Consider the following 27,824-nt stretch of genomic DNA (forward strand, 5'->3'; position numbering starts at 1 on the left):
TATGTACTTTGTATCACCGCTGACATACTGCTTGAGAGAAATTTGGCCATTCACTGTAACCTACTCACTGTTACAGGCAATCAGACTTCGCTTCCGCTTCTCAATTTTAACTGCCCGACACAATTTCTTCCTTGAGGCATCCCTTCGGGCGACATTTCCCCTGTGAACGATTGAGAGATATCGAGTCTTGACGCTGAATTTTCGTCGCCGTCTTCTGGAACTCCCGATTCACCGACTCTCACAGGCGAACTTCACTTCACTTCACTTTTATTTTCCTTAAAGACCCCTCAATGGGGGTATTACATAAGGGGTGGGGTTTACAAATGTGCATTTTAATTGGTGGCCACATGAGTTCAATGAAGAATATTAGTAATAAGCTTATCAGCAAACGTCGTTGAGCAGGTGATTTCAGTTATGTGACAGGGCACGCCGTTCCAGTCGCTTGATGATCGGCAAAAGAAGGACGCAGAGAAGGTTGTAGTTCGGCTGCGTGGACGGGTTACTTGCAAGGAATGCCCTGTGCGCAGGGAATGGCGAGGGGGTGGGGCCAGCACATATGGTGCATGATGGAGCGAACTGTAATAGAACTTGTGAAAGAGGATTAACGAATCAATGCGACGCCGGGATGATAGCGTGTTTAAGGCGGACTGTGCTTTAAGTAGTGATACGTTAGTGTTATAAGAATACGAAGAAGGAATGAATCTTGCCGCACGATTCTGAATTCTTTCAAATGCATTGATAAGGTAAGTTTGATGTGGTGACCAGATGGGGGATGCATATTCAATTTTCGGACGTACGAGCGTCCTGTATGCTAGTAGTTTGACGTGTTGCGGTGCATGACGCAGATGGCGTTTTAGGAATCCCAGTGTTTGGTTAGCAGATGCAGTAATGCGCGTTACGTGAGCAGACCAGTCTAAGTCGTATGAAAGGGTGACGCCGAGGTATTTAAATGTGTCCACTTTTTCTAAGGTAGTATTAGTAATATTATACGGTGAGTATAAGGGCTGATGGCGGCGAGTGAAGCACATTACTTTACATTTATTGGCGTTAAGGGTCATTAACCAGTCGTTGCACCAGCCTTGCACTTTGTTAAGGTCATTTTGTAAAATACTGTGGTCAGAGTCATTAGTAATTGTGCGGTAGATGACACAATCATCAGCGAACATACGTATTTGAGAGGAAACATTAAGTGGAAGGTCGTTAACATAAATAAGAAAAAGTAGGGGGCCTAGAACACTACCTTGTGGGACGCCAGAAGTTACAAGGAGGGGTGCGGAGGAGCGATTGTTGACATGCACTGACTGTGATCGGTTAGTGAGAAATTCAATAACCCAATTTAAGACGTCAGGGTGCAGGTTCAGCTGGAAGAGCTTGAGTATTAGGCGTTGGTGAGGTAACTTGTCAAATGCTTTAGCATAATCCAGAAAAATGGCATCGATTTGGGTGTTAGCATCAAGATTAACGTGTAAGTCATGGACGAACATAGCAAGTTGCGTTTCGCACGAGAGACATTTACGAAAACCATGTTGGGATGGGTGAAAATAGTTGTTAGCGTCAAGGAAGTGCATAATTTGGGTGAAAATGACGTGCTCCATTATCTTGTAGGGTACGCTGGTTAGGGAAATCGGTCTGTAGTTAAGAGGCGAGTTTTTATTACCTGATTTGTAGATTGGAACGACCTGCCATTACTTCCATGTGACGGGGACGCTACAGGAGGATAAAGACTGTGAGAAGATTAATCTAAAGTACGATGCGCAGATGAGCTTAGTATTTTTTAACAGTTTAGAGTTGATGCCATCCACCCCAGATGACGATGAGAGTTTTAGCTTTTCAATTATTGCCGTTATGCCATGTTCAGTGAATTCGATCGGTCACATAACAGATTGCATAGCTGACGGTGGTATAGGTAACAGAGCATCGGGTTCGGTGGTGAATACTGATGAAAACGCGCGGCTAAATGCATCGGCACACTCTTCTCCGGGGATTACTATATTGTTATGGTCGGCGATAGTGATAACATTCGGTGGCTTGGGGTTTAGTAATTGCCAGTATTTCTGAGGGTTAGTGTTTAGTACACGAGGCAACGTGTCATGGAAAAAAGAGTGTTTTTCGTGGCGTATAGCCGAGAGATAAACTTTCTCTGCCTCGTAATATTTGTCCCAGGCCACAGCACAATTGGTTTGCTTTGCCGACCGAAAAAATCGTTTCTTCCTGTTTTCTAGAGTTGATAATTTTTTTGTGAACCAAGGTTTATTGCTGTTAGTCGGTACTGAAACAACTGGAATGTGGTTATTGGCAAGGTCGGTGATTTTTTGATGGAAGATCGACCAATTTGCTTGAAGTGTGCGGTTGTGGAATTCATCACTGAAAGTGGGGTAGAAGGACATTAGTTCGTTGTTAATGGCTTCGTAGTTGCCTTTATCGTATAGGCGTATTATTTTATTCCACGATTCTCGCTTTGGAAAGCTAAAGTTAAAGACAGTGTGGATTACTTTATGGTCGCTAATCGCCGGGAGATACGATATGGAAGATAGGCTAGACGGATTGTTAGTTAAAACGAGATCTAAAATGTTGGCCGAGTCATTCACCACGCGTGTTGGTTCTAAGACTAGCTGGGTCAAGTTGAAATTAAAGCAGACTTCGAGGAAATCATTTTCGGTTGCACTGTTTGACGAAGGTGGATAGTTATCCCAACTGATATTAGGGAAATAAAAGTCTCCAAAGAGCAAAATCTGAGCGTTAGTGTATTTGTTCATTAGTACATCTAGTACGCGGTTGAGCTTGTCAGTGAAGCTAGTGTCTGCTCGCGGGGGGCGGTAGCAAACGCCAAGTAAAATATTTTGCGGGGTTGCACGAAAGAGTAGCCATAATATTTCGAGGTCACTTGGGTTGTGAACAACGGAGCAGGGCATCGTATTACTAACGGCGATGAGCACCCCGCCGCCTCTAGAGTGCTGGCGATCCTTACGGAAGACATGGAAACCGGGTAGGTCATCCATGACCTCCGCGTCGGATATGTCAGCGGTTAGCCAGGTTTCTGTAAGTATCAACAAGTTACATCCAGATGATAAGACCAGATTAGATACAACGTCACGTTTGGAAAGGAAGCTACGTATGTTAGAATATATTGCTGAAATAGTACTGTTAGGGCGGGTTGTCGTTATCGAACGGTGTGTTGGATGACGGTGATTCAGCGATTGCTATTGGATTTCTTTTACACATTTTGTAGTTTCGTCGTACATGTACTTAGCAGATCCTATGAACAGAGTTTTGTAGCGTAATGAAAATGCAGCTGACTTGGTCCTTGCAAAACCCAAAAGATGTTTCCGGGCATTCTGCACAGTACGAGAGTAGTCTTCGCGAATGCTATAGTTAGTGCCTTTCAACTTGCGGCCTTTAGACAGAATTTTTTCTTTTGTTTTATAAAAAAGGAACTTTACGATTATAGGGCGGTTTCGGTTATCAGAATGGCGGCCGAGACGATGCGCACGTTCAATCGCCTCAGGATGCACTGTTATGTTTAATTGTTCGGCGCAAAGGCGAATGATTTCTTCCTCTGCCTGAGCGGCGGATGTAGACGCACTTGGGTCGGGGATACCGAAGAAGACAAGGTTGTTGCGGCGGGGTCGGTTTTCTGCGTCATCGATGCGCGCTTCTATATCGGAGATTGCCCGTGTCGTCACGGCCGCAGAAGTCTTAAATGTTTCAACCTGTCGCTGCAGGTCCTCGATGTGTTGACAGTGGCTCTCGACGGCATGCATTCTTCTGTTTAGTTCAGAAATCGAATTGTTAGTCTCGACTAGTCCGCTTTTTAAACCTTGAATATCGGTAATTAACTGCGATTGCCCAGCGGATAGCTTCTTTAGTTCAGTTAGTATAGCGTTAGAGTCAGGGCCGGGGTTAGTTTCTATGTCGCCCGACAGTAGCAGCAAAGAGCGCGAGACATGAATACAATTCATTGCGATGGCAAACAGACACTGGGGGCTCGGCAGCAGTACCAAAACATAGTTGCTTGATTTCTTAGCGTATAGACTATAACACTGACTAACCTGCATGTTAAACAGCAGCAGTTTAGTGGACTGTATCGTGGCACAGCCACCGAGCCCACAGGTTGGCGCGTGAAGGCGTTGGGCTTTTATAGGCGATCTGCCAGATGTTGCTGACGCAGGCAGCTCCCTGGTGGTAGGGCCGATCACGCTCGTCACAAGCGGCGCTAGTAGAAGCGTAGGGGGCGCTAGCGTGACTCGGCGATAGACAGCAGGGGCACGGCCAAGGCACGGTTCCAGGCAGATTGAAGTTGCTTATGGGGCAGCCGAGATGGTAGCGGGCAGAGCTGCGCCGATCAGTGCGATGATGACCACCTGCATGTTAAACAGCAGCAGTTTAGTGGACAGTATCGTGGCACAGCCACCGAGCCCACAGGTTGGCGCGTGAAGGCGTTGGGCTTTTATAGGCGATCTGCCAGATGTTGCTGACGCAGGCAGCTCCCTGGTGGTAGGGCCGATCACGCTCGTCACAGGCGGCGCTAGTAGAAGCGTAGGGGGCGCTAGCGTGACTCGGCGATAGCAGCAGGGGCACGGCCAAGGCACGGTTCCAGGCAGATTGAAGTTGCTTGTGGGGCAGCCGAGATGGTAGCGGGCAGAGCTGCGCCTATCAATGCGATGATGAGCACCTGCATGTTAAACAGCAGCAGTTTAGTGGACTGTATCGTGGCACAGCCACCGAGCCCACCTTAACAAGATGATTGCACCTTGTCTTCTTCTGGCACAAGCTGCTCACCTCCGCCGTCTCTTAAAGAACATACCGTAAAATTTTGGCCTTGACGGCCGCCGTTTAGTCTAGATATCAGTGGTCACCCATCGTATTTACACCGGAGACGCCAATATGATTAGCCGCCCACCGTACCATGTTTCACATGCTGAACGACAAATGATACAACAAGAAGTCGATAAGATGTTGACTAAAGGTGTTATTGAGCCATCTTGCAGTTCGTCGGCGACCCCTGTTGTCCTTTCGGACATGAAGAACGGCAGTTGACGCTTTTGTGCGCATTACAGACACGTCAACAAAATCAAACGCAAGGATGCATACCCCTTGCCGCGTATTGGTGAAGCCTTGGACTACTTGGACAGAGCCAACTACTTTTCATCGATCGACCTCCAATTAAACTATTGTCAAAGCGCGGTAGACGACATGGACCATAGAAAACTGCCTTCGTAACACCTGACGGTCTCTTCCAATTCAAGATTATGCCCTTCGGTTGTTGTAATGCCCCGGCATCCTTCGAAAAAATGATGGACTCCTTACTTCGCGCCTATAAATGGTCTAAATGTCTTTGTTACCTAGACGATGTCATCGTATTTTCACCAGCATTCACGAGTCATCCAACGTGTCTATCGCCTGTTCTAGCTGTTTTCCGACGTGCCAGCCTGAAATCGAACTCATCCACGTAGCACATTACACGTCGTCAGTTTACCGCTCTTGACCATCTCGTCAGTGCACGACTTTCCTGTTCCGTCTTCTGACGCAGGTGTAAGAAGTTTTGTTGGCCTATGCTTGTATTTCCGTCGTTTTATCGAGAACTTCAGTGAGACAGCTCGCCCACTCAGTGACTCACTTAAGAGGGATGTTGCTTTCACATGGGGTTTTGCTCAAACCAGGGCGTCCTTCACCCTCGTACGCTTGCTCATGGCTACCCCGTTGCTGGCTCATTATGATCCATTTACCACCACTGAACTTCACACTGATGCCAGTGGTCATGGAAATGGGGCTGATCATTGTAGTGGTCATATTTGGGGCTGTACCCCCGAGAGGAATTTTCCATTACGGAACGGGAGTGCCTGGTGTTAGTTTAGGCAGTTACCAAATTCCGCCCTTTCTTGCATGGCCGCACATTCTCCGTTGGTACGGATCACCACGCCTTTTGCTGGCTCTCCTCACTTAAGGTCCCCACTAAACGATTAGGTAGAAGGACGCTATGACTACAAGAATATTCATTTGCTGTTTGATACAAGTCAGGGTGTTTGCAGGAAGCTGATTGCCGCGGTCCCGTCATCCTGTAAACCGCCCTGAATATGATGCATTAGACATGGACTCTTGCCTCCTGGCCATTTCTGATCTACACGATATCCCCATTGAACAACGGCGTGAAGACTCCTTGCGTGTTCTCATCGATAGTCTCAATTGTGGACCTTCGGAGTCCACGTTGCAGCTGCTCGTTCTCCGCAACGATGTTCTCTACAATCGCAGCTTACGTCCTGCAGGACCAGAATTTTTGCTCGTTGTACCGCGCCATCTCCTGACGTCAGTTCATCAGCAGTTGCATGACGCCCCTACTGCAAGCCACTTCGGCTTTCGGGTACTTACGACAGTGTATGGCGCCGCTTCTACTGGCCAGGCCAGTACCGCTCTGTGCCCCGCTACACTGCAGCCTGTGCTCTCTGTAAGCGCCGCAAAAAAAAAAAAAACTGTTGTGCTGGCCGCTGGTCGCGTTGACCCCATTGATATGTGCTCAGAACCGTTCCTTCACGTCGGTCTCGATCTTCTCGGCCCTTTTCCGACGTCAAAATCTGGCAATACCTGGGCCGTTGTCGCGAGTGATTGCACGACCCGGTACGCGATCACCCGCGTTTTGCGCACAAGCTGTGCAGCTGCGGTGGCAGGTTTCCTTCAGCATGACGTCATCCGCTATCATGGCGCACCCCGGCTACTCCCAAATAATCGCGGTTGCACATTTTTGTCCCGAATAGTTGAAGACCAACTTCACTTCTTTTCTGCCGAGCACAAGCTTACCACTGCCTGCCACCTGCAGACAAAGGGCTGACGGAGTGGCTCAAGTGGACGTTGATTGAAGTGCTGTCTATGTACGGTTCTGACGACCACAGTGATTGGGGCATCACGTTACCATTCAGGACCGCCTTTAATTTGCCCCTTCACGAGACTACTGGCTTTTGACCCTTTTACCTTCTTTTCGGCCGCCCCCTTCTTCGTCCTTTGAGAAACTGCTTCCTTCGTCGACGAGCACTCCCACTGAATATGGTGAAGACGTCTTCGCCCGGGCTCACACGGCGCGCCAGATTGCTGCCTCCCGGCTAACGGAGTCTCAGGCCACGCAGAATGTCTGGTACGAAAGCCGGTATCGGGACGTATGATTTCTTTTTGGCTTCATTGTCTTCAAAGGAACACAATGTCGCCACGTCGGCTTCTCTGAAAAGCTGCCGTGACGCTAAACAGGGCCCTACACAATATTAGGGCGAAAGCCTTCAATGGATCAAGCTCGAGGACACGATAGCGTCCGTTCGCAGAACATGTCACACCCGCTAGGGGGTGCTCAAGACGTCATCGGAATGGCGCGCGTACTGCACATGCGCCCAGTAGATGGCGCCACCCTCGCGCTCCAAAACTGCGTCGGCCGATGCTCCTCGCTAGCCGAAGGAGTCGCATGTCTCCGAAGCGCGCTTCCGTTTCTCCAGGAACCAAGCGTGGTCGCGCTATCGAACTAAAACCCAAGTCGCGGCAGACTCAGCGGCGACATTCGAGTGGAACAGTGTCCTCCAGGGTCTCCCAGCACAAGAAGCTTAAAAGCAAATGAACGGATGTGAGTGAAGTCACTCAACCGGTCTCCTGGGACGAACGCTAATGAGGCAGAACGCAAGCGACACAAGGTCTTCGGAACAAGCTTCAGTACCAGCCGAATCAGCCAAAAGAACAAGTACCAGTCGAATCAGCCAATAATTGATTTATTCAACATTACAGTGCATTTCAATCAAACGGAGCAGTTCAGACAACAGCAACAGAGGCAGTCATAGAAAGGCTTTCGCCTACCACATTTTAGCTCAGCAAAGTGCCCATACATTTCTCCGTCAGCTTGGAAATGTGAATTACGAGATAGCTCCGCTGGACTCGCGTGTCCCCACGGATGTTGTGCATGTGTCCCGGCTGAAGCCTTATTTTGCAGCGAGTTCACCTGCCTTATAGTTGGAGCCGAGACTGCGCCTTTAGGGGAGGGGGCTATGTTACGGCGCGACCAAGAGTGACGCCAGCCAGAAGAAGACGATTTGACGTGTAGAGGTGGCATCGCTCTCGACAGCCATCTTGTTTATCCATCGTTTTCTCTTGTTAATGTAAATACATCTTTATATGTGACTTCTGCAAAACAACAATATATAAAGAAAAGAGACACCCCACGTGAACACATTATACAAGAATTCCACGCTCTTCAGCAGAAATATCAAAATTACGTGGAATTTGACACTGGTGGCTCAAAAACCAAAGAACACTTCGCTTTGGGAATAGTAACGAGAAATTGTGAAACAATTATACGATTAGAAAAATTTTCCTGTGTTTTACTGCTGAAGTTTATGCTATATGAGGCTGTAGTTAAAGAGATCATCACTGACAAATACAACAATATAGTGAAATACAGTGATTCCTTAATTATGCTAAAGGTCTGCATCTGAAATTTGAATATGAGCCCTTGCTATAGTATATTTAAACATTGTGGTGCTAAACGAACACTAGAGATTAATTGGTTTAGGCTGGGTCTCAAGCCATGTGGGTATACCGGATAATGAAGCAGTTGACAGATGTGCATCAATGGCAGCGTACAAAGACATCACAAACACAACACTTCCATATAAAGATAGTATCGGTGTGACTAGGAAGGCCTTGACGTCAAAATGGCCACACGAATGCGTTGTGAAGACAATTCCGAAGACAGTAAGCTTCATCCTAGTAAACCCGTACTTGGTGAGTGGAACTCATACCACCATAGAAATAGTTCTATGCCGACTACGCATTGGACGCATACACCCTCAAACATTTACTAACAAAAGAAGAGCCACTGACATGCGCTAAGTGCCAGCACCGCTAACAGTTATGCATATATTACTGACATACACTCATATTGAAGCACATAGAAGAAACCTTTTGCACAATTTATATAAATTACACATACATTTGCACCCTGCTTTAATTCTAGAAGATGATTCGTTAGTCTGGTTACCTGACGTGCGTAAGTTTAAGGACGGCGCCGGCTTTTTAAACAAAATATACATCGGCGCAACCTGTTTTTAAACTGAATTTTATCACACCTCGTGCTTGGCGCATAATAGTCTTAGCCTCTTTTTCGCCACTCAACCACGTTTAACTGACATATTAAACTTCTTTACATATAATAAATTGTTCTAGAAGCTAACCAAATACTTACAGCTTGTGTGTAATAAAGCATTTACCGAAGAAACACTTGTAATCCATGACAATGTAAATAACAAATATTGCTACTTTTCTGCATGTATTGATTAGTTCTGAGCTTTCTTGGGGGCACACCACTACAGTGACGGTAGGAGCAAACAAGCAGAAAAGTGGAGTGGCGCTAGCTTGAAAATAAATTTAATCTATGCACCTGAGGCTGGAAACAGTTGTCGCGTCTCTGGCGCAATCGGAGCTAAATTTAGCCCATATGTCCGCGTTCAGAAAAGACTGGTAGTACATTTGCTAAGCCGTGCAAGAATTGTCTCGTTTGAGACAGCGCAGTATGCCATAGCATGCGTATATAATAAACTGAAACTGACGCACAAAAGGAGCTACAATGCCTACAAGTGCGCAAATTGTTGCCGAAATTTTGCGCTTCTTCGGCTATGGCCCCATCCATTCATCAAATGCCACCCAGAAGTGTGTGTGATGAAACTCGGGCAGCAAGATAGAAGAATATCCGATCTTTTTGACAAGGTGCAGTGTATTTGTCGCCATAGGGAGCGCAAGCGCAGTAGCCCCAAATACGTAGGAGTGCGGCGGGCCGATCAGCGCCCAGAAGTCTCGGACACACACCAGTAGTAGGGGGTCATTTAGCCTTGCGCCCAATCACTATTGGCAAAAGATAGAGGTCCACTGCGAATAGGCAGCGAGTGTGATTGCGAAAATAGACGTAAGACACCTACTAGCTGTAACATAAGTGAGTACGCTTTCTAATGCTTCGAAAAGGTAACGTGCTTTTGGTTACATAGTTTCTGTATTCTTGGGTTCATACAGCCTCAGCAGCACGCACAAGACGTGTCAAGCGCCGCACTACGGCTGCGTTTCAGATATAGCCCTCCCTCCCCCCCCCCCCCCTGATTTTGATGCAATGGCGTCACAAGACCCAACGAAAAAAAAAGCCGATGTCTGTCGTTTGTGGCAGTGAAACAGCAGGTAATTTCCCATTGGCAGTGACGCCCCGTTACAAGTGCGCCTCGACGGAGCAGAGCGAGCGCAAGCGAACACGTGCTGTGCCGGTGGAGCGCTAGTGTTGCGTGAGGGGGCATGGCGTCCACGCGATGCCACGTCACCCTCGTTCTCGGTAAGTCTGTGTTATCTGCACGTTCCTTGTCCGCGCAAGCTCTCGCCTGCGTTCTAGCTGCACCTCTTTAAGACCAAATAATAAAAATTTGGAGGACGCCTAAGATTCGCCGCGATAGCATTAAAAGATCCCTAACTACTTTTGACGATTCCCGGTAACCGTGGCTTTCTTGCAGATGCGCGAAGACGAGCGCGATGGTGGCATTGTGAGGAACCGAGGGCGCTCTATGCTTGGTAGAAACGCTGGAAAAGGGGTTTCTGTTTGAGTTTCTCCGTAACAAATATATGTTGTCTGGTCTATTCAAATGAAACCCCGGCGCCATCATGTGTGTAGGTTGAATTTGGGTCATACTTTACGTTTTTTAGGACGATTTTTAATTGGAGGAGTTCTATTAGTTAAATAACAGATCTGCGCAACGAGCAGGACCTGCATGGTTGTGGTTCGGAATGATTTTTGGCCAAGCGACGTCCGACGCTGACAACGGATTTTTCGAGGGGGGGGGGGGGGGGACACCGGGCCCTGAAAGCTATCGCGTTGAAGTCCGCCAAGCGTCTCCACGCGCTCGCTCACCCACGAGGAGTTCATAACTCGAAGGGCTGCTCAGCACGTTCAAGTGGACATTAATGATTTCGCATACTCTACTCACAAGACATGCTTAGGTGTCCCCAGATTGTATTACAGCAAAGCTGTAAATGACTACATTCCTGGGATTTCTTTGTCTCTGTAGCCAGACACTCACGCAATCACAGTGGAAGGCGCGCGCCGCGTGCGACGCTGGATTTCTTGGAGCAACACGAGATTGCGCTCGCCTCCACGCACCCGGGGCACCGACCTTGAAGCAAAAAGATAACCACAAAGCTCGCCTTCGCACACAGTGTTCTCCGCCGCAATCATTTCGTGGTAGATGTTACGGTTGCATAAGCTGCAGCTGTCGGGGAAACGGCGACTGTTGCATACAAAGCCGGAAGTGAAGCCACTACACATTCATGCATTAAAAAAATGCCCAGCAACTGAATTCATTTGGGTTGTGATATCACTATAGAAATTCCACGCACTGTTAGGCCGCCTGAATATCAGCGCAAATGTGATGAGCGATGAAAGGAACAGCAATTCAGTGCTATGCTTCATTGGTCTATTGGATCAGATCAGATGGTCTATTGGATCACTCTGAACAGAACGAATGATGGGAAACGTCTGAGCGCCTGGTTCAGGAATTTCGCGACAATCATCTTGGTATGAAAGTGTCCTCAATAGCAAGAGCACACAGATTAGGTCGTTTCTCTAACGATAAAAACCGACCGATTATTGCAAAATGTTCCAATGACAAAGAAATTGATGCACTACTTGGCTATGGTTACAAGCTAAAAGATAAACCTTTTAGCATTTCCCGCGACTACTCTGAAACAGTGCGAAATAAACGCCGCAACCTTCTGCTATTTTCCAAAACAATACGAAAGGAAGGCGATCGTGTGCGACTCGTGTTCAACAAGTTCTTTATTAATAATGACGTTTATATCTGGGATAGCGATCAGAAACGCGCAAAGGGAGTGTCTGAAAGAGCTACAGAATGACGAGTGTCGTGTGATCACACTAACCATCAATACACTGGACCGATATTGAGGAAGAATGACGCCCAAGACCGCATTCCTTTTCTTTACACAAACATAAGAAGTGTCATTTCTAAAACAGTACAGCTATCATCCATCATTGACTCATGTTCAGCATCGATAGTGATACTAACTGAAACATGGCTTACCGATACTGTCCCCGATACCCGCATTCTGGAAAGCTGGACTTCATTTAACTACTTTCGATGTGACAGGACAAATCTAGTAGGTGGTGGCGTTTTTGTGGCAGTGCAAAAAAATCTTTTCGCCACACTTATTCACCTTGACACTTTTTTAGAGTGTGTAACATAAAGTAACATATAAAACATAAAGCAGGCCTAATAATCATTGGTTCTTTTTATCGACCTCCTGACATGGGCAATACGTTTTCTCGTGAATTCTAACGGCTCCTTGAAATCATTGCTGTTCGTTTTTCTAAATCTCTAGTACTAATTTTCGGTGATTTTAATTTCCCCGAAGTTGATTGGGCTAACCTTTCAACAGCTACCTACCTATCTGAGGCCCACACTTTCCTGCAGTCATGTCTCGACTTTTCTTTAACACAGCTTATCACCCGTCCTACGCGATCTTCGGCTACATCCGCTAATATTTTAGATCTAGTATTAACCACTGATCCTGATGTGTGCTTCGACTTAACTCATCAAGATGGGCTATCTCACCATGATATCATAACAGGCAGTCTTGCAGTTTCCCTTCCAAGACGTCCATGCTCTGATAAGTACATCCGATGTTACAATCGAGCGGATTTTGACAGCATAAACTCCGCGCTATATGACTTCTCTCTACATTTCCTCAATAGATGCCAATTTCAAACCATCGAACATAACTGGGCTGAACTCAAAACCGCTCTTACTGAACTAATTATACGATTCCTCCCTCTAACAAAAATAGCCTGCACCCCGACAGCCCGTGGTTTATCGTAAAGCTTCGGCGCCTTAATAATAAGAAAAAACGTTTACATCGTAAAGCCGATAAATTCCGCGACTCAGATTCCTGGCACCGTTATAAGACCTGCGATAAGCAATATCAGTTACTGCTAAAATCATCTAAACGACATTTTTTTTGCCCATGACCTATATTCTATGCTCACTAACAATCCTCAACGTTTTTGGCGCGTAATAAACCCGAAGAGCTATCCCGATTTAACTCTAGTCGATGAGCACGGTGATATGGTCCACCACTCGGAATGTGCCGATTTATTGAATAGCATAATTAACATTAACATATCAATGCCTGAAAAATTGTTAGCGAAGCAGGTATTTCTTCTTTACTAAATAAACTTAAAGTTTCTTCCGCCTCTGATCACACTGGCATTAATAATAAAGTGTTAAAGCATTTGTCACCTACTTTATCACCTATATTATGTGCACTCTTCTCGCAGTCTTTATCAACTAACACTATTACGCACCATTGGAAGGTGGCAAAAGTCATACCCATTTATAAGTCCGGAGACCGAACTCACCCATTAAATTACCGCCCCATCTCCTTAACTAGTACTATTTGTAATTTACTTGAACACATCTTGTATACTGAAATCATTAACTACTTAGCAGAGCACAAAATTATTGTTGAGAACCAACATGGCTTTCGTCGTGGTTATTCATGCGAAACACAGTTAGCCGGCTTTTTACATGATATACATCCATACCTAGATCTAGGGTTTCAAGTTGATGCTATCTTCCTGGATTTCTCGAAAGCTTTCGATTGCGTTGCTCACCATAGACTAATACTGAAGCTAATGAACTTTAACATACACCCAACCGTTATTGGATGAATTAAGGATTTCCTCTCATCCAGAGTACAATATACATCTGTTAACAACAGTAATTCCTCTTATACCAAAGTAACCTCCGGTGTTCCGCAGGGCAGCGTTCTTGGCCCTTTACTTTTCTTAATCTATATTAATGACCTGCCTAACTGTGTGTCTTCCCACATCAGACTTTTTGCCGATGACTGCGTAATATATCGATTAATTTCATGCGACAATGACACAGATATTCTTCAAACCGATCTCAACGCTATTAACACGTGGTGTTCAACATGGTTGATGAGTCTTAACATAGCTAAAACGACGTTATTATCACCCCGGTATCAACGACCAACATCACCGTGATACAACCATTGATGCTTTGCGCGGGCCACGTTACAAGCAACAGCACATTCAAGGGATATCGACCACGAGGTGTGACGTCACCAGCAGCCGATCTACTTAAGGAACGACGCGACACCGACCAGATCAGAGGGCACGGCATCTGGCCTGCGGACAGCATGGCTCACCCGCTGCTGCTGTTTGTGCAGGTTCTGCCGTGGATTTTGCATGCAACGCCCACCCCGGTATCAACGACCAACATCACCGTGATACAACCATTGATGCTTTGCGCGGGCCACGTTACAAGCAACAGCACATTCAAGGGATATCGACCACGAGGTGTGACGTCACCAGCAGCCGATCTACTTAAGGAACGACGCGACACCGACCAGATCAGAGGGCACGGCATCTGGCCTGCGGACAGCATGGCTCACCCGCTGCTGCTGTTTGTGCAGGTTCTGCCGTGGATTTTGCATGCAACGCCCACCCCGGTATCAACGACCAACATCACCGTGATACAACCATTGATGCTTTGCGCGGGCCACGTTACAAGCAACAGCACATTCAAGGGATATCGACCACGAGGTGTGACGTCACCAGCAGCCGATCTACTTAAGGAACGACGCGACACCGACCAGATCAGAGGGCACGGCATCTGGCCTGCGGACAGCATGGCTCACCCGCTGCTGCTGTTTGTGCAGGTTCTGCCGTGGATTTTGCATGCAACGCCCACCCCGGTATCAACGACCAACATCACCGTGATACAACCATTGATGCTTTGCGCGGGCCACGTTACAAGCAACAGCACATTCAAGGGATATCGACCACGAGGTGTGACGTCAGCAGCAGCCGATCTACTTAAGGAACGACGCGACACCGACCAGATCAGAGGGCACGGCATCTGGCCTGCGGACAGCATGGCTCACCCGCTGCTGCTGTTTGTGCAGGTTGGTTCCCCATCCACAGACTGCTGTTACCATAGTGACAATAGATTTTTAGTTGTCCTGCCGTGCCCTGGTAGGCTTCATTGCATTGCTATTGACTGTTGGTCCGTGCTGATGCTGTTGATGTCGGGAGACATAGAAGAAAACCCCGGGCCTAAGACAGCTGAACTGTTACAGACGATTATTGATAATCAAGCCGCGTCTGACTGCCGGTTGACTAATATCAGCAAGGATATTGGTCAACTTAATGAAAAGACTGATAGACTGACTGATTCCTTGGCAGTGATACAAGAATTGAACAAAAGAATTGAATATCTTGAGGTAACAGTTCAGCAACAGGCCAGGAAACTGACTGAATATGAAAACTATAGTCGTCGTAACAATCTGCTGGTTTTTGGTGTTTCTGAAAAAATCGGCGATTCAGAGACGGAGTTAAAGGCAGCTGTCATAGATAAAATTTTTCACGATACGCTGGGAGTTGAAGTAAAAACCGTCGAAAAAATTCATCGTATAGGGAAAAAGAACAAAGAACGACCTAGGCCAATTATTATGAAATTTTATGACAGCAGAGAAAAGCAACAAGTGCTAAAGAACTGCAATAAACTGAAAGGACAATCGGTTAGTGTAAGCAATGATTATGCAAAGGAAACGGTAGCGGTGCGAAGGAAGTTGTGGGAAAGTGCCTCTGCTGAAAGGGCGCAGGGCAAGAAAGTCTTTTTGATCGACGACAAGCTCAAAATAAATGACAAGTTATACACATGGGACAACGAGAAGAACGCACGCTCGCTCCTGAACTCCCGAGATAAGTTCAAGCAACGCACCAGAAAAGCAGGCAACTCGCATGATGGCTCTGACACCTCGGATAATTCCGGCGAATCAATGCCTGAACTCACCCCGTCATAGCTACGAATCTTATCTTTGAATGCTCGTAGCCTTTTTAACAAAGTAACCGAATTAGAATATGTATTACTGACAGAAAGTCCACACGTACTCGTCGTAAGCGAAACATGGCTAAACAACGGTGTGCCTAGTCACTGTATGGTACCCCCAAATTACCAGATGTTCAGATGGGACAGGGATACTCGTGGTGGGGGTGTTGCAATCATTGTCAAAAGATCTATAGATGCAGTAACGGTCGAGTGCACTTTGCCTGAAACAGTTTGGTGCAAAATTACTTATGCGAGTGTTACTTACCTTGTTGGTGCAGTGTATAGGCCGCCTGCCACTTCACCAGAGTTTTTGGATGACCTTAATATGTTCTTATGCACTCACTTGAACCGTTCCACCAGACTAATAATGACCGGAGATTTTAATTTGCCAGGCATCAACTGGGACAGACTGATACCTGGGAACGTTGAAATTTCTAGTTCCGAAGCACTGCTGCAAATAATGTTTTCGCACAATCTTAAACAAATCGTGGAAGAAGACACGAGGGTAACACTCGAATCCCGGTCACTTTTGGACTTGGTGTTTCTCTCGGGTAGAGTGGGTGACTATACTGTGTCTGTTAAAGACGGGATATCTGACCATAAAATGGTTTCTGTGCACATTCCGATCAGAACAAACACTCGTGGCCAACCCTTTGTACCTGTGCAATTTAAGGCTTATAGGCAGGCAGACGACACATCCATTCAAGATTTTCTAGAGATGTCATATAGTGAATTCGAACTTGCCTGCGATTGTGAACCAGTTGAAGATCTATGGCTACGTTTCAAGAATATCATAAAACATTGCGTTGACAGATTCATTCCAACTCGACAAAAGAAAATAAAACCCCGTAACCCTTGGATTAATCGACCTATTATACACATCAAGCGCAAGATAAAGAGGCTGCGCAGGAGAAAAGACAGCTCAGCTGAGGTATCGAAATTACGAAAGAGTTTAAAAACGGCTCTGATGGAATCAAAAGAGCAATTTTTTAATAAAAAACTATGTAGCTTCGTTAAAACGGCACCTCGGAAGTTTTGGCTTTACCTTAGTGGCAACAAAGAGGAAATAAATAGAATTCAAATTAGTGACAACATAGTAACAGAAAAAACAAAAATAGCAGATCATTTCAATAACTTTTTCCAGTCTGTTTTTTCTAAACCAAGCAATGACGACTTTGACGCATACCCGCCTTCCTCCCTCTCATGTTCGATGGAAGACCTGGTCGTGACTCAGGCCGGCGTGTTTAATCAATTGTTACTTTTGGATTCTAAAAAGGCTAGCGGGCCGGATGGGATTCCAACCCAGTTTTTAAAGCGATACGCTGAGTGGATATCATTTTTCTTGACAATAATCTTTACAAAGTCCCTACACACTAACTCGTTGCCACAAGATTGGCGGTGCGCAGTCGTAACACCTGTTTTTAAAAACGGCGACCGACTACTCGCAAATAATTATCGCCCAATTTCCCTGACAAGTATCAGCTGTAAACTATTAGAACATATCATAAGTAAACATATACTAACTTTCCTCGAGGATAACGCGTTCTTTTATCAGTATCAGCACGGATTCCGAAGAGGGCTATCTACCATAACACAGCTCATAGAAACGATACATGATTTTAGTTCAGCCATAGATGCCCAAGAACAAATAGATGTCATTTGCGTAGATTTTGCAAAAGCATTTGACAAGGTTCCACACAGTAAATTACTTTTCAAGTTATACAGAGCAGGAATTAGCGAAACCATTCTTAAGTGGATTAAAGCCTATTTGAACAATCGCAGGCAGGTTGTGCATGTGGATGATTGTTTTTCTTCTACACTAGAAGTACTTTCTGGCGTTCCTCAAGGATCGGTTTTAGCCCCATTACTGTTCCTAATTTATATTAATGATATTAACGAGGTTACCGAATCTCCCGTAGAATTGAAGCTTTTTGCAGACGACTGTTTAATTTATTCTCGAATAACACAAGCTACCGACCAAATTAGAATAAACCGTGTCCTTCATTCCTTGCATCTTTGGTGCGAAAAATGGGACATGGAAATTAATTACACAAAATCAACTTTTACGCATATAACTAATAAGAAGACTGTGCAGCTATTTTCTTATAATATTGGAAAAAATAATCTAAAAAATGTTGATACCTTCAAGTATTTAGGTGTTACGATTGCACATAATCTGCAGTGGCATAAACATATTAATAATGTGTGCTCGACAGCTTCCCAAAAACTTTACTTTCTGCGGAAGAAATTGGAACATGCAACAAAAGATGTCAAGCTGATAGCTTACAAAACATTCATCCGCCCATCCTTGGAGTACGCTTGTGTTGTCTGGAGCCCGCACCAAAAAGTCCTAAAAGATAAACTGGAACGAATTCAAAGAATGGCCGCTCGTTTTATTTCGTCAAGATACAGAAGAAGGGATTCAGTGACGGAAATGCTGAACTCATGTGGGCTCGAGTCACTTGAAAATCGAAGGAAAAAATCAAGACTAAAGCTTTTATTTCAAATAATTCAAGGGCACTTTAAGATTAAATCAAATAGATATATTCAGCCTCCGGGAAAACGGAGCGCGAGAACAAATCACACACGATCCATCAAGCCTTACGAGTCACGTGTTGATGCTTTTCGTTTTTCTTTTTTTCCTGATGTGATCGAAATTTGGAATGGTTTGCCTGTTGAAGTTGTCGAGCAATCGGACGTGCACAAGTTCGAACGTTCTATCGACATCTTTTGTCAGGAGCACCCAACTTGATGATTATGATATATGAACTTTGTATGTTGTGCAAAATTGTACATTGTTGTACATTGTATTCCCTCCCTGTAACGACCCTCAAGCGAGGGTCAACAGTATCAATAAATAAATAAATAAATTTACTAGGCGCAACCACTGTATTCCAACATCGTTGGTAATATCTAACAACATGATTGAATTGACAACTTCATATAAGTACCTTGGTGTTCACTTACAGTCTGATCTAACGTGGCATCATCACATCCGCCTGACATTGGCATCAGCTAACCGCTCTTTAGGCCTCCTCAAACGCAACCTTAAGCATGCTCCAGCTAAACTACGCAGACTAGCATACATCACATTAATACGCCCCAAAATCGAGTATGCTTCAGCCATCTGGGATCCTTTTCAAACATATATCACCCAAGAAATCGAATCACTGGAAAACCGCGCGGTCCGTTTCATTTTTTCTGATTATTCACCCTATACTAGCATTTCAGCACTAAAAGCTCGCGCTCAACTTGAAGACTTATCGCATCGCCGCAGAATTGCCCGCCTCTCTCTGCTGCACAAACTTTATCATCATCCGCACCTTCACCGTATCTTCGAACCAGCGACAGCCTTCTTTCCACGCACAGACCATATCTTCAAGATAAAACGGATCAGTTGTCGCTCAGCTAACTATGCTAACTCCTTTGTTCCCCGAACAATTGTTGCACGGAATAACCTACCATCACACATTGCTACTCAAACTGATTTCGCAACCTTTCAGGAACTTTTACGCAATAGTTACGTGTAAACATCCATCATGTACCGTTTCTTCATACGTTGTTCAGTGTATATATTGTTTTGATCACTTGTCTTTCCATTCTGCGTGCACATTTTACAAGTCAATTAATGTCTCATAATTTGTTAACGTGACAACTGACGCAGTTTCGAGCAACACCCCGTTTAACTTCTTTTACATTGTACCTATTTAATTCCCTTAATTTATTTTCTCAGACAGTTTCGAGTTTTCTGAGTTTCACTTGCCCAATGTATTTCGTATTTTGTTTTACTTGTGTATTTTGCTAAATATCGTACTTTTGTATAACTTGTGTGTTTTCTTTTGTAAAAATTTTGTATAACTTTTGTGTGCTTCAGTTGCTTTTTTCCGTAACGCGCAAAGCTCACATTTTTTTCATGTATCTGTACCCCCTATGTAATACCCCTTCGGGGGCCTTTACGGGTATTATGAAATAAAAAATAAATACCCCAGCTTCTCTGACCAACCACCTTGACAGTTGGATTCTAGCCCAATTTTGAATCAGATAATTGCTTTTACTGGTGTTTTCATTTTGATGTATATTTAAAGAAAAAAATCCACCGCTGATTACGGTACTCACTAATGGGAATTTTCAGCTCTGCTGTTTAGCTCTTTTGAAATTGCGAATACTTTGGCAAAGCATTTGATTCTGACCGACAAGGTTCTCTCGGCGGCAGCACCAATCCTCTGCTTGCCTTTTAGTTTAGCAGCTGCGGCAGACGGAGCGCTTACACCGGTTGCGTCGCTTATTGTTCAGAAGGAACTGGCCGACGCTATTTTGTATTATGGCTATACGGTCACGTGGTAGTCACAGTAGAGTACGACACAACGACGAAACTAAGTTACAAATTTAACACTTTAATGCGCGAATGTGTGCCTAGCAAAATAAGTAGCACTCAAACGCCACGATAGTGGCGAGCAGATTCGGCGATCGTTAGAAATCTAACCTACGGAGTCAAGCACGTCAGCTTTTATACATGACACGTCGAACGTTCCAGTGTAACCGTGTAATCGCTGGTGCCCTCGTGGCTTCCAGAAAGTACAAAAAATGCGCATCGCGCATACATTGAGATTAAAAAAATTGCAAATCATGACAATCGAAACAAGCACGAACGATATGCCAAACCAAGCAAACCAAACATACGCGAGTGTCAGCTGAGGCGAGCAGAGGATACTACGAAAGGAGCGGCCGGGCAGGCGGCTACTGTTGCTGCAGCAGTAGCAGCAGCAGCAGCAGCAGCAGGTGTGAGCTTAGCGACCGACATTAAAATAAGTCCTTCTAGAACTGATCTTGTTCAGTCTGCGAAGACGTAGGTGTCTTTTTTGACAGCCATAGGTTATGGACTGATCACGTCGACTTCCTTGAAGGCTAACTTGCACAAGTCGCTGGGGCGCTCTTCAGTTTAAGACCGCTGCCACGCAAGGTCCAACTTGTACTTTGTACTTTGTGCAACGCTCTCTTCCTGAGTCACGTACCCTACTGCTGTCTCGTGTAGAGTACGACGTCTGCTACAAGCATAACCCGGTTATTCTTGCTTCAAAAAAGGTAATAAATAGCATCTGTATTGCCCCAGTGGACGCTCACATTGCGTCTGAGGTCTAGCAGCTGAAATTACTCACACTGCATTCTCTGTTAGAGTTCAGGCTATTACTAGCCGATCGTAAAGAAGTAAAACAAAGCCAGTCATACATCACGTTGTTAGCGCAATTAATTAGAAAAAGAACAGAATACAGTACACGTTCACATGAACACTGGTATGTGCCGCATCCTCGCACCAACTATGCTCTTCAAATGTTGCACCATCGCTTACCACGCCTGTTAAACACGCCTAAATTTAATAGCATAGATGTCACTTCTTGCCCTATATCGCATTTACATTAGCATTTCAGTTATTTTTGAACGCAAATTATTCGTTGTTTGTGACTGTTTCTGACGTAGACTGTCGTTAGAGATCTCCGTTTGACGTTAGCCTCTGTCAACGGCTCAATCATGTCTTATTCTTTCCTTACAATGATTACTTCGTTAATGTTTCTATCGCTGCTTTTGTTGCTCTAGTGTACACTGTGGATTGCGTAGTTTTTTATGGTTCGTAATGTTTTTTACATTGAATTTCTCTTTGCTGGCATAATGTCTAAGCCAACTTGTCATTTTCTTTATTATGTATTGTTTTGTCGGTACTGAATCAGTGCCTCTGCCTTCTGCTGCTGCCCTCAGACCGAGTTTAAGGCCCGTCAAGTTGCTGCGAGCAACATTTTCCTTAAGTCCCCCATAAATTGTATGTTTATGTAAATAAAGGCATAATATTGTATTGTATAAAAGCTGACGTGCTTGACCAGCAGATTAGATTTTCGACAATCTCCCTCTCTGCCTGCCACTATTGTTGTGCTTGAGTGACACTTGTAACACTTAGCTCGGTTTGGAACGTTCTTCACGAGATAGACTGTCCGCGCCAGCAAATATACCGCGCATTACCTGGTATCGTAATTGTCGTTGAATAATTTCGCAGCTGTTTTCAGCTATTGCAGTGCATCGTCTTCCAACGTGGTAACCTTCCTGGCAAACCGAACGCCTTCAAAATTTCGCATCCGAATGTGACGGCTTAGAACAAGCTGCACAATGAGCAGGCATTTCTGTGCAGTGAGCGGCGAAAGATTGCAGAGACAAAAAGTAGCAGCAGGAGGTTCGCCTGACGAAAGCATGAAATGATTACCTCCGGCAGCGTTCTTGCCGCTGACTGCAAATAAGCCGAGTGATGCTGTTCCTTGAGTAGGTATTGCCATGGGCATGGCCAGGACATGTAATGAGGAGAGAACATAACCGATGGTCATAAAGGGTTACGGACTGGATTTCAAGGGAAGGGAAGCGTAGCAGGGGGCGGCAGAAATTTAGGTGGGCAGATGAGATTAGGGAGTTTGCAGGGACAACATGGCGACAATTTGTACATGACCGGGGTAGTTGGAGAAGTATGGGAAGCCTTTGCCCTGCAGTGGGCGTAACCAGGCTGATGATGATTATGATGGTGGTGATGATGGTGACCCGAAATTGGCAAACGGAAACGTTTTGCCTGCGCAGGACCTGCGCAGATAAAGGCCCAGCGATGCTTTTGGCTGCACTGCCCGTGTCACGAAGAAGCATCCGATGACCGCTTGCAGTAGCTACCGTTAGGCGCCGAACGTATTTGCGGCTTGCTGTAATGTGGTAAACGTGGTTTAAACAATGGATCCGATACCCCAGAGAGGTTCTACGTAATGCTAACGCGTCTCTCTGGCACTTACCGCTAAAACACCACAGAATCTTTATGTTCGTTTCGTTCGACGTAGGCATTTTTTTGCAGAATTAGGCGTCATTTCTTCCCTAGAGTCCCTATTCATACATATACACGCACTTGCTCTCGCAGCCACGTGCGAGTCACCCTAACTTGGCTGCTTCCGGTGTCCCTGGCAGCCGTGATGGTGGTGCTGGTGGTGTTGTACGCGATCAGAGAAGTTCCCCGTGTTGAACGGCAGCCACGCTTTATTTCTACATCCCCCATGGGCGTCTACCACACCTGGGCGGCTATCACTGGCGCCGAATATTGCGCAGGAACACCCAGGTTCGAGGTTCCTTTTATGAAAATTCAAGGTAGTAATTAAGAAATAATTATTCAATATAAATTCGGGGTTCGTATACTCTTGTTGAGTGGTGTCCTTACCGGTGCCATTGCGAGGCACCAGCCATCACAAAAAAAAACGTCATAAGGCAGAAGTGCAGTAAAGCTGTTTTGTGTTCGCGTACAGTAACAAGACGCAACACGATGCCTATTTGCCTATGACTGATAAACCGACGAGCTTTTGTAAAAGTCAGCCTCTACAGACAAACGTCAGAGGTCTCCACTCATACAGTGGACCAGATCGTCTGCGCCCATCAAAGGCACGGTGTGCCATATTCTCACACTCGCGAATCGATATTCACATAGCAACATACTGTGAGCATCGAACATCCTTTCAGTATAAGGGAAAAAACGTGAGGCTTTGACGACGAAAGCCTTACACGGTTCCTGCGAATGCTGAATTCACACCTATATGCTCATTGCACAGTGATTGTGATTTATTTATAGTCCACTTGCCCTAAAAACGTGTATTATCATGTAGCACAGAACGTATCCGCAAGTCGCTAGCGATTATTTAAGCTGGCTCGCATGGCGCGTGCCATTCTGGCAGGCTGCCTGATAGAATGCTCCAAACCAGCGCGGCTTCCATTCCTCCGCCATCTTGCGTTTCAATTGTCTTCCCTAAGGCGAAACTTTTTTTCCGCTACAAGAATTGCGTTTGCACAGACCGACTTCGGCGAGAGGTTTTCTAGACGAACTTTTTCGCATTGATGTTTATTCGTGAGGCAGAAAACTGCAAATTGTCCGCGGAATCCACGCCAAGATGCTCGCCTTTGTCATCGCTTCTCTGCTCTTTCACTCGCACCCGCTTCTAACCAGCTTCGAGTGGCTTCTAGGTGGCGACAGTGCTTTTCCCTGGTAAATTACCCCATGTAGTCATGCGTATTACCGATGCTTTGACACAATTTCGCTGGTAGTGCGACAAATGGCAAATGAATATCAACTTTGTAATAGCTGTCACTTTGTCTCTTAGTAAGTGCACTTCTATTTCTTTGTTTAATTGTTCGTTTAATAGCTATTCCCTTGAACGCGGTTCTGCATGCAAATACCCTGACCTCTTCTTCACACCTCACATGTCGTAGTCAAGGCATATTTAATACACATGCAATAAAGCGCAAAAGAAAGAAGGTCATCTAAATTGCACATTGCGAAAAGTTCCACGCGAAACAAAATTGCTAACATATAAATCGCTTATTCGCCCAATTATTGAATATGGTTGCCCCATCTGGTACCCTTATAAGGTATTTGACATTAACACCGTCGCGTCAATTGAAAAAAAAAGCAATCCGTTTCATATACCGCCGTTTTGACTGGAACTTCTGACCTTCATCTCACCTTGTTGCACTTGGTCTGCAACCTTCGTTCGAGCGACGCGATCGCGAACGCTTTAAATTGTTGCAAATCTCATTAACACCACACGCTACTCATTAAAGAGCAACTGCCTGTCTCCGGATAAATTGAGACCTTCTAGCAATTGCCACAAACTTAATCTTACACGACCTCAATCGCGTACTAACCTATTTAAGTATAGCTTCTTTCCTCGCACAAGTGAAAAATGGAACCTACTACCAGGTGAGGTCACTGCCTTTAGAGGAGTTTTTGTATAAGGTAGCTTGATTCGTGCTGTGTGTATTATTACTCGCTGTGTCTCCTATTTCGAAGCAATCATGATTCCTATGGCGTTGAAGTTGATTTGGGCAGAAAAGTGCTCGACGTTATATCCAGCGTACTAGCCCAATACAGCGACAGCTCAATTGGTCTGAAGTATGTATAAATAAATAAATATTCATCTTCAGCGCACTCTGTCTTCTAGGAAAGCCCACTTTTCTCCTCACGGTGAGCACTGTAGAACGATTGCTGTAGCTTTATCTATTAACATATTTTAAATATCTGGAGTATTTATTGTCATGTTCGTGTTAACAATCGCCTCCTGTTTTCTTTAGTTGTTTCGGTGGCTGTATGTCAAAGTCGCATGTGTTGGTCTATTGTGGTGGACTGTTGGTCGACATTATTGCTATTGTTAACTTCAGGGGATGTAGAGGAAAACCCGGGCCCGAAGACGGCTGAATTGTTACAACAAATTTTGGATAATCAGAAGGAATCTGATGACAAGATGAACACGATTAGAAAAGAAGTCGCTGAACTTAATATGAAGACTGAAAGAATGAACAGGCATCTCATGGCCATGCAGGAAATGCAAATGAAAATTGAGAGACTAGAAAACATAGTCCAACAACAAGCTGAACGACTAGTGGATTATGAAAATAGAAGCAGAAGAAATAATCTACTAATTTTTGGTGTTCCCGAGGCCAGAACTGAGACGGAAACAGATCTGCGGAAAGTTGTCGTAGATAACATTGTCAGAAGCCTGTTGGGGGTAGAAACTAAATCGATAGAAAGAATTCATCGCATTGGTAAACAAAGCGAAGGCCGGGTAAGACCAGTCATTATGAAGTTCATGGATTATCGCGAAAAAGAGAAAGTAATGCGCAACTGTAAAAAACTAAAGGGCACTTCTTTCAGTATCAATAATGACTACTCAAAAGAGACCGTTGATCTCAGAAAGAAATTATGGGAAAGTAGTGCGCCGGACCGAGCTAAGGGGGCACGGGTATCACTCGTGTATGATAAATTAAAGATAAATGGACGCATGTTTGTTTGGGATCAAGAGAAAAATGAACGGCGTCTGTATAAAAGCCGGAGTTACAAGATCGATAAAGACGTAACAACTCCAACAGCAAGTGCGCATGACCGGCATGAATCCTTTGACTCGGATAGTTCTGCCAGCAGTTCAAGAAAACCGCCCCACTCATAGCTACGAATTCTTGTGCAAAATGCCCGTAGCATCGTTAATAAAGTCACAGAACTAGAATATATTCTACTGGCGCATAGTCCCCATGTAATATTACTTACAGAAACATGGCTGCGTGAGGGAATACGCAGTGATTGCATTGTTCCTTCCGGGTACAAATTCTTTAGGTGGGACAGAGATTCACGAGGCGGTGGTGCTGCCATCATAGTTAAAAATTCCGTCCATGCTTCTACGATTGAATCTAATGTTCCCGAAAGTGTATGGTGTAAGCTTACATTCGAAAACAGAACGTACTTCATTGGCGTAGTATACAGACCACCTGCGTCTTCGCCAGCGTTTCTGGAACTGCTAAGCGAATTCTTGGCTGACCATGTTAACAGGAACACGAGGCTGATAATGGCTGGGGACTTTAATTTGCCGCACATTAATTGGCAAAGTTTATTGCCCGGCGAGACAGAAACAGTTAGCTCGGAAAAGCTCTTGGAAATAAAATTTTGTCATGGCTTCCAACAAACTGTTCAAGAACCAACTAGAGTTACAGAAAAGTCAAAGTCATTATTGGATCTTGTTTTCCTATCGCACAACATAAAAGATTATGCATTAGATATATTGGAGGGCATATCAGACCATAAAATGTTGTCTTTGGACATACAGACCAATGTGGGCAGTATAGGGAGACCGTTTCTACCGGGAAAAGTAAAAGACTTTAAAAATGCAGATGACACCGCCATCATAGATTTTTTAGAATTACAGTTTAGTTACTTCGAGCAGGCATCGAAGAGCGAGTTTGTGGAACAATTGTGGCAAAGATTTAAAAGTAGCATCATAGCTTGCGTCGAGCACTTTGTTCCAACTCGTATTAAGAAAACGCGCAAACGAAACCCCTGGATAACACGCAGCATTATCCATATGAAACGGAAAATTAAAAGACTACGAAAACAGAAAGTGAGAGCGATGGAAGTTGCAGCTATAAAAATTGAGATGAAAGAAGCTCTTGTGAAATCGAAAAAACAGTTGTTTGATCACACGCTTGCCAACTTTCTTAAAAGTTCACCACACAAATTTTGGCGTTACTTCAGTGAAAGAAAGGAAAAAGTTGAACAGATCGAACATGAAGGGAAAGTCCTGACACGAGTTGAAGACTTAGCTGATGCTTTCAATCGCTTCTTTCAATCTGTTTATACGACAGACAAAGGTGATAAGATAGGCGAATACATGAACGGCGACATGAGGACCGCAATGGAATCAGTTATTGTCAGCCGTGAAGGTATTTTACAATTGCTTCTTGAAGTAGACGCGAAGAAGGCAAGCGGACCGGATGGTCTACCAACTGAATTTTTGAAACGATATGCCGAATGGGTTTCCTTTTACTTAGAGATAATATATACGAAGTCAATTGAAACTCGTTCACTTCCACAAGACTGGCGCAATGCAATAGTAATCCCTGTTTTTAAAGGTGGCAACCGTATGCAAGTAAACAATTACCGACCCATATCCCTGACGTCAGTTTGCTGCAAGGCTCTAGAACACATTATTGCAAAGCATATTATTAGTTTTCTTGACACTAACGAGTTACTTTCCACAATTCAGCATGGATTTAGGAGCGGTCTTTCTACGGTGACACAGTTAACAGAAACACTCCATGATTTCTACCTGAACATGGATGCACACCTACAAACAGACGTAATAAGCGTTGATTTTAGGAAAGCTTTCGATAAGGTTTCTCACCGTAAATTACTTTTTAAGCTCGATAAAATAGGAATAGGGAAAGAAGTAATACAATGGATAGAGGCCTATTTATCTATGCGTCAACAGTCCGTAAGGATTGAGGATTGCATTTCAAATCCATTGCGTGTGTACTCTGGCGTTCCCCAAGGTTCCGTTTTGGGACCAATACTTT

At 44.9% G+C, this 27,824-nt stretch overlaps 1 protein-coding gene across 5 annotated transcripts in view; it reads left to right on the forward strand.

Moving 5' to 3' along the window:
- LOC135918847 (glutathione hydrolase 1 proenzyme-like) overlaps positions 1-27,824 on the forward strand; it is a 607,262-nt gene that overhangs the window by 120,827 nt on the left and 458,611 nt on the right. For 4 of the 5 annotated variants that reach the window (XM_065452525.2, XM_065452527.2, XM_070525368.1 and 1 more), the window contains exon 2: positions 22,861-23,055. The exons of the other annotated variant lie outside the window; for it this stretch is intronic. In XM_065452525.2, coding sequence (XP_065308597.2) covers positions 22,861-23,055 — 195 coding nt within the window. The remainder of the gene's footprint in view (positions 1-22,860; positions 23,056-27,824) is intronic. 5 annotated transcript variants of the gene reach the window in all.

Source organism: Dermacentor albipictus, chromosome 9 (genome assembly GCF_038994185.2).
Source record: "Dermacentor albipictus isolate Rhodes 1998 colony chromosome 9, USDA_Dalb.pri_finalv2, whole genome shotgun sequence".
NCBI classification, from domain to species: Eukaryota; Metazoa; Arthropoda; class Arachnida; order Ixodida; family Ixodidae; genus Dermacentor; species Dermacentor albipictus.